This window comes from Pogoniulus pusillus, chromosome 28, assembly GCF_015220805.1.
Source record: "Pogoniulus pusillus isolate bPogPus1 chromosome 28, bPogPus1.pri, whole genome shotgun sequence".
NCBI classification, from domain to species: domain Eukaryota; kingdom Metazoa; phylum Chordata; class Aves; order Piciformes; family Lybiidae; genus Pogoniulus; species Pogoniulus pusillus.
In genome coordinates this window covers 5,069,010-5,081,073 of record NC_087291.1, presented here as the reverse complement: position 1 = coordinate 5,081,073, position 12,064 = coordinate 5,069,010, and the positions used below count along the sequence as shown (strand labels likewise).

Below are 12,064 nucleotides of genomic sequence, written 5' to 3'. Positions count from 1 at the left end.
TTTCTGTGTGTTTTCAGAAGCCTTCATCAAAAGAATGGCTGGCTTATTTGCTGTCCTTGAAATTTCTACTGCCTACTTAGTCACTACTACCCCTGAAGTTTATTAAGGAAGTTTCTCTTCCAGAATATTGAACATATTAAACCCCCCTCACAAATCTATGCTATGCAAAAATACTATAACGGGACAATCTCTTCATACTTTTAATAACTTGAGTTTACTTGGCTTATCCTTCCTATTCCTGTAACCCATTCCTATCAAACTATCCTATCAAAAGTTTTGTGGAATTACATTAGCTTCCTAATATGTTGTTTTTAAGTCTGGGACTACTAATTAGTCTCAGTTCAACTCTTCTCCTGAGGGTAGAATCATAGAATAATACAGGTTGGAAGAGACCTCCAAGATCATCCAGGCCAACCTAGCACCCAGCCCTAGACAATCAACCAGACCATGGCACTAAGTGCCTCATCCAGGCTTTGCTGCAACACCTCCAGGGATGGTGAGTCCACCACCTCCCTGGGCAGCCCATTCCAATGCCAATCACTCTCTCTGCCAACAACTTCCTCCTAACATCCAGCCTAGACCTGCCCTGCCACAACTTGAGACTGTGTCCCCTTGTTCTGTTGCTGCTTGCCTGGCAGAAGAGCCCAACCCCACCTGGCTACAGCCTCCCTTCAGGGAGTTATAGACAGCAACAAGGTCTGCCCTGAGCCTCCTCTTCTGCAGGCTGCACACCCCCAGCTCCCTCAGCCTCTCCTCACAGGGCTGTGCTCCAGGCCCCTCACCAGCTTTGTCGCCCTTCTCTGGACACCTTCCAGCACCTCAACATCTCTCTTGAATTGAGGAGCCCAGAACTGGACACAGCACTCAAGGTGTGGCCTGACCAGTGCTGAGTACAGGGGCAGAATAACCTCCCTTGTCCTGCTGGCCACACTGTTCCTCATCCAGGCCAGGATGCCATTGGCTCTCTTGGCCACCTGGGCACACTGCTGGCTCATCTTCAGCTACTGTCTACCAGCATCCCCAGGTCCCTCTCTGTCTGGCTGCTCTCAGCCACTCTGTCTCCAGCCTGTAGCACTGCTTGGGGTTGTTGTGGCCAAAGTGCAGAACCCTGCACTTGGCCTTGTTAAATCTCATCCCATTGGCCTCTGCCCACCCATCTGGACTGTCTAGGTCCCTCTGCAGGGCTCTCCTACCCTCCAACAGATCCACACCTGCTCCTAGCTTGGTGTCAGCATGTTTTCATTTCACTGTAACATCAAATTTGACTTTAGTGACAAGTACTGCAGTTACGGCCAGACATTTACACAATCAACTTTCACTTCTTCTTCTAGTGAGTTATTAAATGCAATTCACAATTACATTTGGAAATTCACAGCCATAAAGGAAACTTAAAAAAAAAAATTATTTAAACCAAATCCAGCCTTACTTGAAATCATTGCAAGAAGTAAGAAAATGAATTTAAAGTGGCATTTTTCTGCCACTGCAACTTGCCAGCTCTGCACAGAATGAACTATGGTCAAATCAGAGTTACAGAAGTAGTGGCCCTGACTGACTTCAGCAGCTGTTAGAGGTTTGGATGCAATGCTGTGCAAACACTTTTTTTAGTCTAGAAAAGAGAAGACTTAGAGGGAATTTGGTGAATGTTTATAAATATCTGAGGGCTGGCCAGGAGCAGGGGGTCAGATTCTGCTCACTTGCTCCTTGTGGTAGGACAAGAAGCAATGGGTGTAAGTTGCAGCAAAAGAGGTTCTGCCTCAACACAAGGGGGAACTTCTTGACTGTAAGGGTCCCAGAGCACTGGCACAGGCTGCCCAGAGAGGCTGTGGAGTCTCCTTCTGTGGAGACTTTCAAGGCCTGTCTGGCTGTGATCTGTTAGATAGTATTGTCCTGCTCTGGCAGGGGGTTTGGACTTGATGATCTCCTTGGGTCCTTTCCAACCCCTAACATCCTCTGAGCCTGTGAAAGGTCACATTGAAAACTGCACCTTGCCCAGTAAGATGCCCTTGAATATAGGCACACTACAGGCAACTGTCTAAATGAATCTGGGAGTACCTGGCTAGCCCCCCTTAACTTTTAACATCTCATCTCTATTACCATATCCAAAATCACATTACTGCAATCAGAGAAAGTTCACTGATACTGAAAATGGTGGTAAAATTAAATAACTACACCATTTAATACCAATAATTTTTGCTTTCTTTGTGTCCTGTCATCCCATTTCTTACAGGAAAACTACAGGTAGGACATGCACTACCTTTAGTATATACTTCACCACTGCACTAGCAGCCTGCATCCTGTTCTCTAGCAGGTAGCTGAACAGACAAACACAACGAGAGTGTTGTTTACTGCAATGATGACAACTGAGTTAGTTGTAAGAGATAGGAACTATTTCTTTTTAGCCTCATTAATCCTAAATGTAAGGAAAAAAATATCCCAATAACACAAAATAAAAAAAAGAATGAATTAAATTAAGTAATTTTTTTGCAACTACTTACAGCCCATAAATCTGTGGAGCAATTTCCAGTCGGTTCAGATGCATGTACAGCTCAATATCATGTTTCTTCAGCAGATGATCCTGAATTTGGTTTACCTTTGCTACAATAGCAATAGATGGGCCTAAGTCCTGTGGCCTTGCAAATGGTGTAGGTGTAATCATCACATCTTTCTCCTGCAGAAACAGAAAACAGGGGTGAAAAAAGGAACAACCCATGAAGCCTTATCCATAGAAACATAGGATCAAGCAGGTTGGAAGAGATCTCCAACATCATCCAGTCCAACCTAGCACCCAGCCCTAGACAGGCAACCAGACCATGGCACTAAGTGCCTCAGCCAGGCTTTTCTTCAACACCTCCAGGGACGGTGCCTCCACCACCTCCCTGGGCAGCCCATTCCAATGCCAATCACTCTCTCTGACAACAACTTCTACTAACATCCAGCCTAGACCTCCCCTGGCACAACTTGAGACTGTGTCCCCTTGTTCTGCTGCTGGTTGCCTGGCAGAAGAGATGGACCCCCCCACATGGCTACAGCCTCCCTTCAGGTAGCTGTAGACAGCAATGAAGTCACCCCTGAGCCTCCTCTTCTCCAGGCTAAACAACTCCAGCTCCACAGAACTGTCTACAAGACATTTGATTTACTGCCAATCATTAGTGTCCAAAGAAATACAGAAATATTTATAAGCTGTTCCTTTCACAGAAAGAGAAGAATCTCCAGTATCTACTTCTGTGGTAGCTATTGTGGGATTCTCCTTCCCAGGTGTGCCACAGTTCATCCCTTCATTCTGCACATCAATTTTTATGTGCATGCTTTACTTTTCACGTTCTGACAAAGTGTTGACAGCTTTATTTTAGCTTTAGTATCAGCAGTCCAAAGCAAAGCAGATGAATGGTAACTTAGTAAAGAATACACATCCCTAGAGGACAATAAACTGGATATCAAACAGGTAGGAACTTATTATCAAACAGTTCTTTCAAAACAGGCTTGCCTTGCTCAGAAAATTGGGTGCCTCTACCTATAAATCTATATATCTTTGATAAAACAACACAAAACTCTTAAAACAAAAAGAAATAGATGAACCCAGGCAACCAGCAACAGAACAAGGGACAGTCTCAAGTTGTGCCAGGGCAGGTCTAGGCTGGATGTTAGGAGGAAGTTGTTGGCAGAGAGAGTGATTGGCATTGGAATGGGCTGCCCAGGGAGGTGGTGGAGTTGCTGTCCCTGGAGGTGTTGAAGCAAAGCCTGGCTGGGGCACTTAGTGCCATGGTCTGGTTGACTGGATAGGGCTGGGTGCTAGGTTGGCCTGGATGATCTTGGAGGTCTCTTCCAACCTGGTTGATTCTGTGATTCTTTGTCTTTTTTATTATAGGTATTTGATCATCATACATTCCTTACCCAGTTTTCACAGTATCACAGTATTATCAGGGTTGGAAGAGACCTCACAGATCATCAAGTCCAACCCTTTACCACAGAGCTCAAGGCCAGACCATGGCACCAAGTGCCACGTCCAATCCTGCCTTGAACAGCTCCAGGGACGGCGACTCCACCACCTCCCTGGGCAGCCCATTCCAGTGTCCAGTGTTTTGTCTCTGATAAGACAAACTAGCTTAATTCTCAACAATTTTTTGGTATGGAAATTATAGCAGCTTCAAATTAGAGTCCATACATTCATAAAAATCACATTGGAAAAGACCTCTAGGATCACTAAGTCCAACCTATCACCTCACCCTTCTAATTAACTAAACCATGGCACTAAGTGCCTCATCCAGCCTCCAAGCTGTCTAGGTTCTAGTTTAAATTTCCCTCAGACTCAAATACAGTTAATAGAACCAATAACAATTTATAGGATGCCTTTCCCTCTTCCCCCTTTTTTTCAAAGAAAGGGAATTAGCTGTGGAGAGGAAAAGGTAAAACACACCCAATGTGGTTGATTCTATGATTCTATGAACCTGATAAATAGAATGTAGTTGGTTGGACCTAGAGATTCTGTAACTGATGTCATAATCTAGAACATAACACACTAAGTGAAAAATGGGAAGAGAGCTACTGAAGCATTAGCATCCTCAAACCTTTCAATGTGTTCCTCTTGCCACAGAGGGAAGCATTACTGAAAAGATACAGAATGCACTAAAGAAATGTAAGTAATGTACCACACTGAACAGGAAACATGTAAAAAGGACAACAAGACATAAAAAAGAATGAGTCAAATCTAGCAAAAGAAAGACTGAGGAAAGGGAAACAGAGATTCCATCTACCAGGAGCAAAGTTCACATTCTAAAAGAGGTAAAACTGAAACAGCAAGGGAGGAAGATTTTGCAAGGCTTGGTTGCAATCTGTCATGGTGGATCTCTGACCTGAAAGCTTCACTCTGAAACACAGCTATAGTCTTTCTACCCTTTTGCTCAATGTATTGACAGAGAAACATTATCAAGGCCAAAAGGTTACTAATTTCAGAAGACTTAATTGGAGCTTAAGCTGTTAAAGACAAATTTGCTTGGTTCAATAGAGTGAAAAGCACTTTATTTTTACCATTCAATAACAAAGAGGTTTTTGTTTGGTGGGTTTTGTTGTATAAACTATTCCCAAGGCTGTTTGCTGTATTTGTATTTTCTCTTCAACTCCATTCTCCATCAGCTTTTTAAGAGGGAGGAAGAGAAGCACACATATTTCAAAATAATTTACAGCATGGTTTAACATTCAAGTGGGCAGAAAACATTTAATAATTTGTACCAAAAAGCCTTTTTTTATTAAAAAAAAAATCTTCTTTGCTTGAATTATTTTTTTCGGAAAAGTTCTTCATTTCTATAGTGCAGAAAATGTGTTATGATGCTGAGCAGTGATTTCAGGTTAAATGTTTCTATTTAATGATCTTGCCAGGCTGGAGGGGTGGGCAGAGGTCAGTGAGATGAGATTGAAAAAGGCCAAGTGCAGGGTTTTACACTTTGGGCACAACAACCCCAAGCAGCACTACAGGCTGGGGACAGAGTGGCTGAGAGCAGCCAGGCAGAGAAAGACCTGGGAGTACTGGTAGATAGTAGCTGAAGATGAGCCAGCAGTGTGCCCAGGTGGCCAAGAGAGCCAATGGCATCCTGGCCTGCACCAGGAGCAGTGTGGCCAGCAGGACAAGGGAGGTTATTCTGCCCCTGTGCTCAGCACTGCTCAGGCCACACCTTGAGTGCTGTGTCCAGTTCTGGGCTCCTCAATTCAAGAGAGATGCTGAGATGCTGGAACATGTCCAGAGAAGGGCAAAGAATCTGGTGAGGGGCCTGGAGCATAAACCCTGTGAGGAGAGGCTGAGGGAGCTGGGGGTGTGCAGCCTGGAGAAGAGGAGGCTCAGGGCAGACCTTGTTGCTGTCTACAACTACCTGAAGGGAGGTTGTAGCCAGGTGGGGTTGGGCTCTTCTGCCAGGCAACCAGCAACAGGACAAGGGGACACAGTCTGAAGTTGTGCCAGGGGAGGTCTAGGCTGGATGTTAGGAGGAAGTTGTTGGCAGAGAGAGTGATTGGCACTGGAATGGGCTGCCCAGGGAGGTGGTGGAGTCACTGTCCCTGGAGGTGTTGAAGAAAAGCCTGGTTGAGGCACTTAGTGTCATGGTCTGGTTGATTGGCTAGGGCTGGGTGCTAGGTTGGACTGGATGATCTTGGAGGTTTCTTCCAACCTGGGTGATTCTATGATTCTAAGATCACTGAATCCAGCTGTTCAGCCAGCACCAGCACGTATGCCATTAAAACATGTCCCTAAGCATCAGATCTCTATGTCTTGGTCACAGGAAACATTAACAGAAATCTTCCAAAAAGAATCTGTGGGGGCAGCAGCTGCTATCAAATCAATGACTTGACTGTCCATGCCTCCTGATTTGGTAGACTCCATGAAGAAGCCTGGTGGATGACTAGAGTGCATGTGATATGCCTGTTGCCTCCTGTCATGCAATTGTGTTTAGATAACGACAGTCAGCTGAAACTGCTCCAGAAAATCACATCAGCTGGTGTGAAAGAAAGAAAAGGATGCTCAAATAAACTAATAGAAAGAAGCTGCCAAAATGTTTAATTATGAATGACTCACAGTGCCTGTACCTGAAGTACAAAAGCCATGTGGAGAACATGATCCTGCGACCCTGCCTGTGCACGCTGTGCAGTAAGTTGCCACATGAGACAAAACACTTGCTGTCTTTTTGTGAGCTTCTAGGTCTTGGAAGAAAACTGAGTGCATGGATTTAGTCATCTATTGCTAACAGGAAATATGAAGGGTCTGCCCCACATGGATTGAGTTCATAATAAAAAGACCAAAAGAGGGATAGCTCAACTATGTGCTACACTGTTTACAAGAGAGCATCAGACCCACCTCTAAGGACAACTGAAATATAGAATCATAGAAACAAGCAGGTTGGAAGAGACCTCCAAGATCATCCAGGCCAACCTAGCACCCAGCCCTAGCCAGGCAACTAGACCATGGCACTAAGTGCCTCAGCCAGGCTTTGCTCCAGCACCTCCAGGGACGGTGCCTCCACCACCTCCCTGGGCAGCCCATTCCAATGCCAATCACTCTCTCTGACAACAACTTCCTCCTAACATCCAGCCTAGACCTCCCCTGGCACAACTTGAGACTGTGTCCCCTTGTTCTGTTGCTGGTTGCCTGGCAGAAGAGCCCAACCCCACCTGGCTACAGCCTCCCTTCAGGTAGCTGCAGATATCAATGAGACCACCTCTGAGCCTCCTCTTCTCCAGGCTAAACAACCCCAGCTCCCTCAGCCTCTCCTCATAGGGTTTGTGTTCCAGTGAAATGCAGCTGAACAATTTAGATCAAGCATTAGGAACAGAGTCACCAATTCCTGCCACAAAACCCACAAACAAACTGGAAAGGCTGGCAGTAGGTACTAATACAATTTATAGATTCATGCATTTTGGAAACAAATGCTACAGCAATAAAGAGAGGCTAGGACATAGTACAAGCATAAAGTGTGGACAGATTTCTCTCATTAACCACCAGGGAATGGAAGAGCTGGAGAAGTTTCTCTAATGGCAATTGGGAGTAATGGAACCAACTGTTAGAGGCTATAAAATATAACAGGTCTCTTGGAGCACATGCATGCATTGCATCCTTCCTGAAGATTCAGACTTCATTATGTAGCTAAACCCTCAAAGTCACGATTGTAAAAGGCATATGTACAAGAAAGGATTATTAAAGATTATAACATGTTTGCAAAGAACAAAACCAAACAGCCAGATATTAATCCATGCACTTTGCATTGTTAATTTTTCATGCCATGAAAGGACTGGAAAGGGCAATGTAAACTTTCACCTTCTACCCAAGCACTGCTGATCTGTAAGCAGCCCTAGTTACTTCCCAGAATAAAACTCAGCCTCAGACTTTACCACCACTTGTCAGAGAAAGTGGAACATGTACATCTGAATTCACTGAATTCTGAAAAGCTACACTCAGAAACACCTCTCACAGCTTTGTGGTTGGAATGAAAGTGACTCTGTAATAGGGTCATAAAATTTGTATCTGATAGGCTTTAACTTGTGTTACTGAGAATGAGGTGGAAACTCAAATCCAAAGAGTAATTTCTAGCTCTAGGTGAACTGGGCTGAGATGCCAATGCTGCATGCCTAATACAATAGATACAATGGTGTGTTCAAATGCTAGAATAGAGGCTCTCAAGTGAGCCTTGGGTGAACAGCTTTTTCTTCAACAGACAGGCAAAACCAGCTCTCAGATTAGCACCCCTTAAATACAGTTTGCAATATAGATTTTGGACACCCCAACCCAACAAAGTTCTTTTTTGGCTAACTCTAGATACTCACTTCCTAGTCTATGTGAAAATTTGTTGAAGTGAATCGTGGTAGAATAACTGCATGGAAATGGGGAGGAAATTGAGCTGCCCAGGGAGGTGGAGTCACCATCCCTGGAGGTGTTTAAAAGGATGGTGAATGAGGCACTTAGTGCTGTGGTTTAGTTAATTAGAAGGGTTAGGTGATAGCTTGGACTTGATGATCTTGAAGATCTTTTCCAACCAGATGAATTCTGGGATTCTGTGACCTGGAAGGCTGAGGGAGCTGGGATTGGTTAGCCTGGAGAAGAGGAGGCTCAGGGGTGACCTTATTGCTGTTTACAACTACCTGAGGGGTGGTTGTGGCCAGGAGGAGGTTGCTCTCTTCTCTCAGGTGGCCAGCACCAGAACAAGAGGACACAGCCTCAGGCTGTGCCAGGGGAAATTTAGGCTGGAGGTGAGGAGAAAGTTCTTCACTGAGAGAGTCATTGGACACTGGAATGGGCTGCCCGGGGAGGTGGTGGAGTCGCCGTCCCTGGAGCTGTTCAAGGCAGGACTGGACGTGGCACTTGGTGCCATGGTCTGGCCTTGAGCTCTGTGGTAAAGGGTTGGACTCGATGATCTGTGAGGTCTCTTCCAACCTTGGTGATACTGTGATACTGTGATATAAATACACTGGAAGTGCTTGGCAGTACCTGTAATATGAGTGTTTGTCTTCTACAAACACTTCATCACAAAAATAATCTTCAGAATTAAAAGAGCAATGTGACAGGGATGTAAACAAATGTAACAAAATGAAAACAAGGAAAGGAGGAGGAAGTTCTTCACCATGAGAGTGGTGAGAGGCTGGAATGGGTTGCCCAGGGAGGTGGTTGAGGCCCCATGGCTGGAGGTGTTTAAGGCCAGGCTGGATGAGGCTGTGGGCAGCCTGCTCTAGGGTAGGGTGTCCCTGGGCATGGCAGGTGGTTTGGAACTAGGTGATCCTTGTGGTCCCTTCTAACCCTGACTGCTTCTATAATTGACTGAGGGAACTGACCCCTATGCCATGCACAAAAAATGGTCACAGGCAAGAACTAGAGGGTCCTTAGACGGTCTCAGCAAAGAGGAGTTCTGTAGAACTGACCACAGAGCACAGAAAAAGCTTCCCTATGGAAAGAAGCAACATACTAAGCACAACACTTTCTGTAAAGCTAGCTACAAAGACCAGTGGGCAGACACTCCCTCTGGCTGAACACCCTGAGAACAAGAAGAAAACAAGTACAAAGACAGAATGAGGAAGCCAGGGAAAGATGCATCCTGGCCTCTGACTGATAATCTATGAACAAGGCTTTGGTTTCACAGCAAATTGTTCATGTTGCAAAAAACTGAAAACAATTCCAGCCTCATTATGCTAAACGCTGCCTATCTGCATTTATTTAACACAGCATTTGCACAGGTTTTGGTCACATAGATGTGCCCATGACAGTCATTCTTTCAAATCCTACACAAGAACATATGGAGCATACATAGCAGAATCTCTGCACATTAGGCTTTCGATTACCAAGTCAAAACCTGGTGGAAGATTGTCAGTATTTCAGCAGTGAGGACCTCTCAACTGGAAGCCTTTCCACAAGTTAGGTATGACTCCCCAGTGAGACCTGGATAGACTGAGAGCTGGGCACAGAGGAACCAAATGAGGTTCAACAGGGACAAGTGCAGAGTCCTGCACCTGGGAAGGAATCATAAACTGCACCAGTACAGGCTGGGAGGTGATCTGCTGGAGAGCAGCCCTGTGGAGAGGGTCCTGGTGGCTAACAAGTTCCCCATGGCACAGCAATGTGCCCTTGTGGCCAAGAAGGCCAATGGGATCCTGGGGTGTATTAAGAAGAGTGTGTCCAGCAGATCAAGGGAGGTTCTCCTTCCCCTCTACTCTGCCCTGGTGCGACCCCATCTTGAATACTGTGTTCAATTTTGGGCTCCCCAGCTTAAGAAGTACAGGGATCTGCTAGAGAAGGTCCAGTAGATGGCTATGAGGATGATTAGGGGACTGGAGCACTGCTTGATGAGGAGAGGCTGAGGGACCTGGGGCTTTTTAGTCTGGAGAAGACTTAGAGAGGATTTAATCAATGTTTATAAATATCTGAGGCTGAGGGTCAGGAGAGGGGGCACAGGCTCTGCTCACTGCTCTCTGGGATAGGACAAGGAGCAATGGGTGTAAATTGCAGCAAAAGAGGTTCTGCCTCAACACAAGGGGGAACTTCTTTACTGTAAGGGTCCCAGAGCACTGGCACAGGCTGCCCAGAGAGGTTGTGGAGTCTCCTTCTGTGAAGCCTTTCAAGGCCTGTCTGGATGTGTTCCTCTGTGATGATCTGTGCTAGATTGTGTGGTCCTGCTCTGGCAGTGGGGTTGGACTCAATGATCTCCTCGGTTCCCTTCCAACCCCTAACATCCTGTGATGCCCAGATTCAGAAGAATGTCTAACAGATGCAAATTTAGCTGATCCTGCTTTAACCAAGTTAAAAGAAGATGCCTTATTAGCTTCACATTACTTAAATCACATTTAAAATCACATTTCCTTAAAAACACCCCCCCAAAAAACACACTTTAGAGCAATATTTACCTTCTGACTGTCATGTTCAAAAGTTGAAAACCAATGTTCTGCAGTTTTCATAAGATGTGTGAACATTGCACTGAAGGGGAAAGAAAACAGCAAGTTGGTGTTAAAGAGTGAATTACATAGAAGAGCAAATGGGATGTAAAACAAGTTGCTGAAACTTACTAGGCATCATGTTCCAGATAGTCAGGATTCAGAAGAACTTTCATTTCATCACTGAAAAATGAAGCAACAGTGAACAATCCAAATGTGACTGTTTATTTCTGGTCAATGTTCTGCCTGCACTATTATGTATTTATAAGCCAACTTTCATATAAAGTGCAAATGAGAAAAGTAGCCTTTTTAATTAAAAAGAGCAACTCCATTGAACAAATGAAGTCTTCCCTTTTTGTAAAGATCAAAAACAAATTAGCTGCCTTGTCTGCACTACAATGAAGTCACCATCTAATTATTCCAAATAACAAATTACTGAATGTCACAATGTATTATTTGAATATGCTTGATCTAGAATAATTGATTGCTGCACAATCTATCACTGTTTGTCCCAAACAACAACAACAACAACAACAAAAATGTGGTTACTGGTCAAATATGCAGTATCAAAACATTAATTTACTTTGTTTTAATAGCCTGTATTTTTATTGTACTTTAACAGTAATTAATCAGTGACAGCACCTCTTTTCCATCCACTTTGCTGCTTAGCTTTACTTTCATAGTGGGGATGGAACAGAATGCTGCATGTAACAGTGTTATTGTAAGCTGTGTTGCAATGAAGAGCAATGCAGCTTTGGGATATCAGAGGACAGACATTGAATAGAATCATAGAATCAAGCAGGTTGGAAGAGACCTCGAAGATCAGCCAGGATAACCCAGCACCCAGCCCTAGCAAATCAACCAGACCTTTTCACTAAGTGCCTCATCCAGACTTTGCTTTAACACCTCCAGGGACAGTGACTCCACCACCTCCCTGGGCAGCCCATTCCAATGCCAATCACTCTCTCTGGGAAGAACTTCCTCCTAACATCCAGCCTTTACCTACCCTGGCACAACTTGAGACTGTGTCCCCTTGTTCTATTGCTGGTTGCCTGGGTGAAGAGACCAATCCCCACCTGGCTACAATGTCCCTTCAGGCAGCTGGAGACAGCAATGAGGTCACCTCTGAGTCTCCTCCAGGCTGCACACCCCCAGCTCCCTCAGCCTCTCC

At 44.9% G+C, this 12,064-nt stretch overlaps 1 protein-coding gene across 2 annotated transcripts in view; it reads right to left on the bottom strand.

Moving 5' to 3' along the window:
* Positions 1-12,064, bottom strand: part of TBC1D5 (TBC1 domain family member 5) — a 407,277-nt gene that overhangs the window by 143,916 nt on the left and 251,297 nt on the right. For both annotated transcript variants that reach the window (XM_064166927.1, XM_064166928.1), the window contains exons 12-14: positions 11,026-11,076; positions 10,867-10,936; positions 2,496-2,668 (exon numbers count right to left, since the gene is read on the bottom strand). In XM_064166927.1, coding sequence (XP_064022997.1) covers positions 2,496-2,668; positions 10,867-10,936; positions 11,026-11,076 — 294 coding nt within the window. The remainder of the gene's footprint in view (positions 1-2,495; positions 2,669-10,866; positions 10,937-11,025; positions 11,077-12,064) is intronic.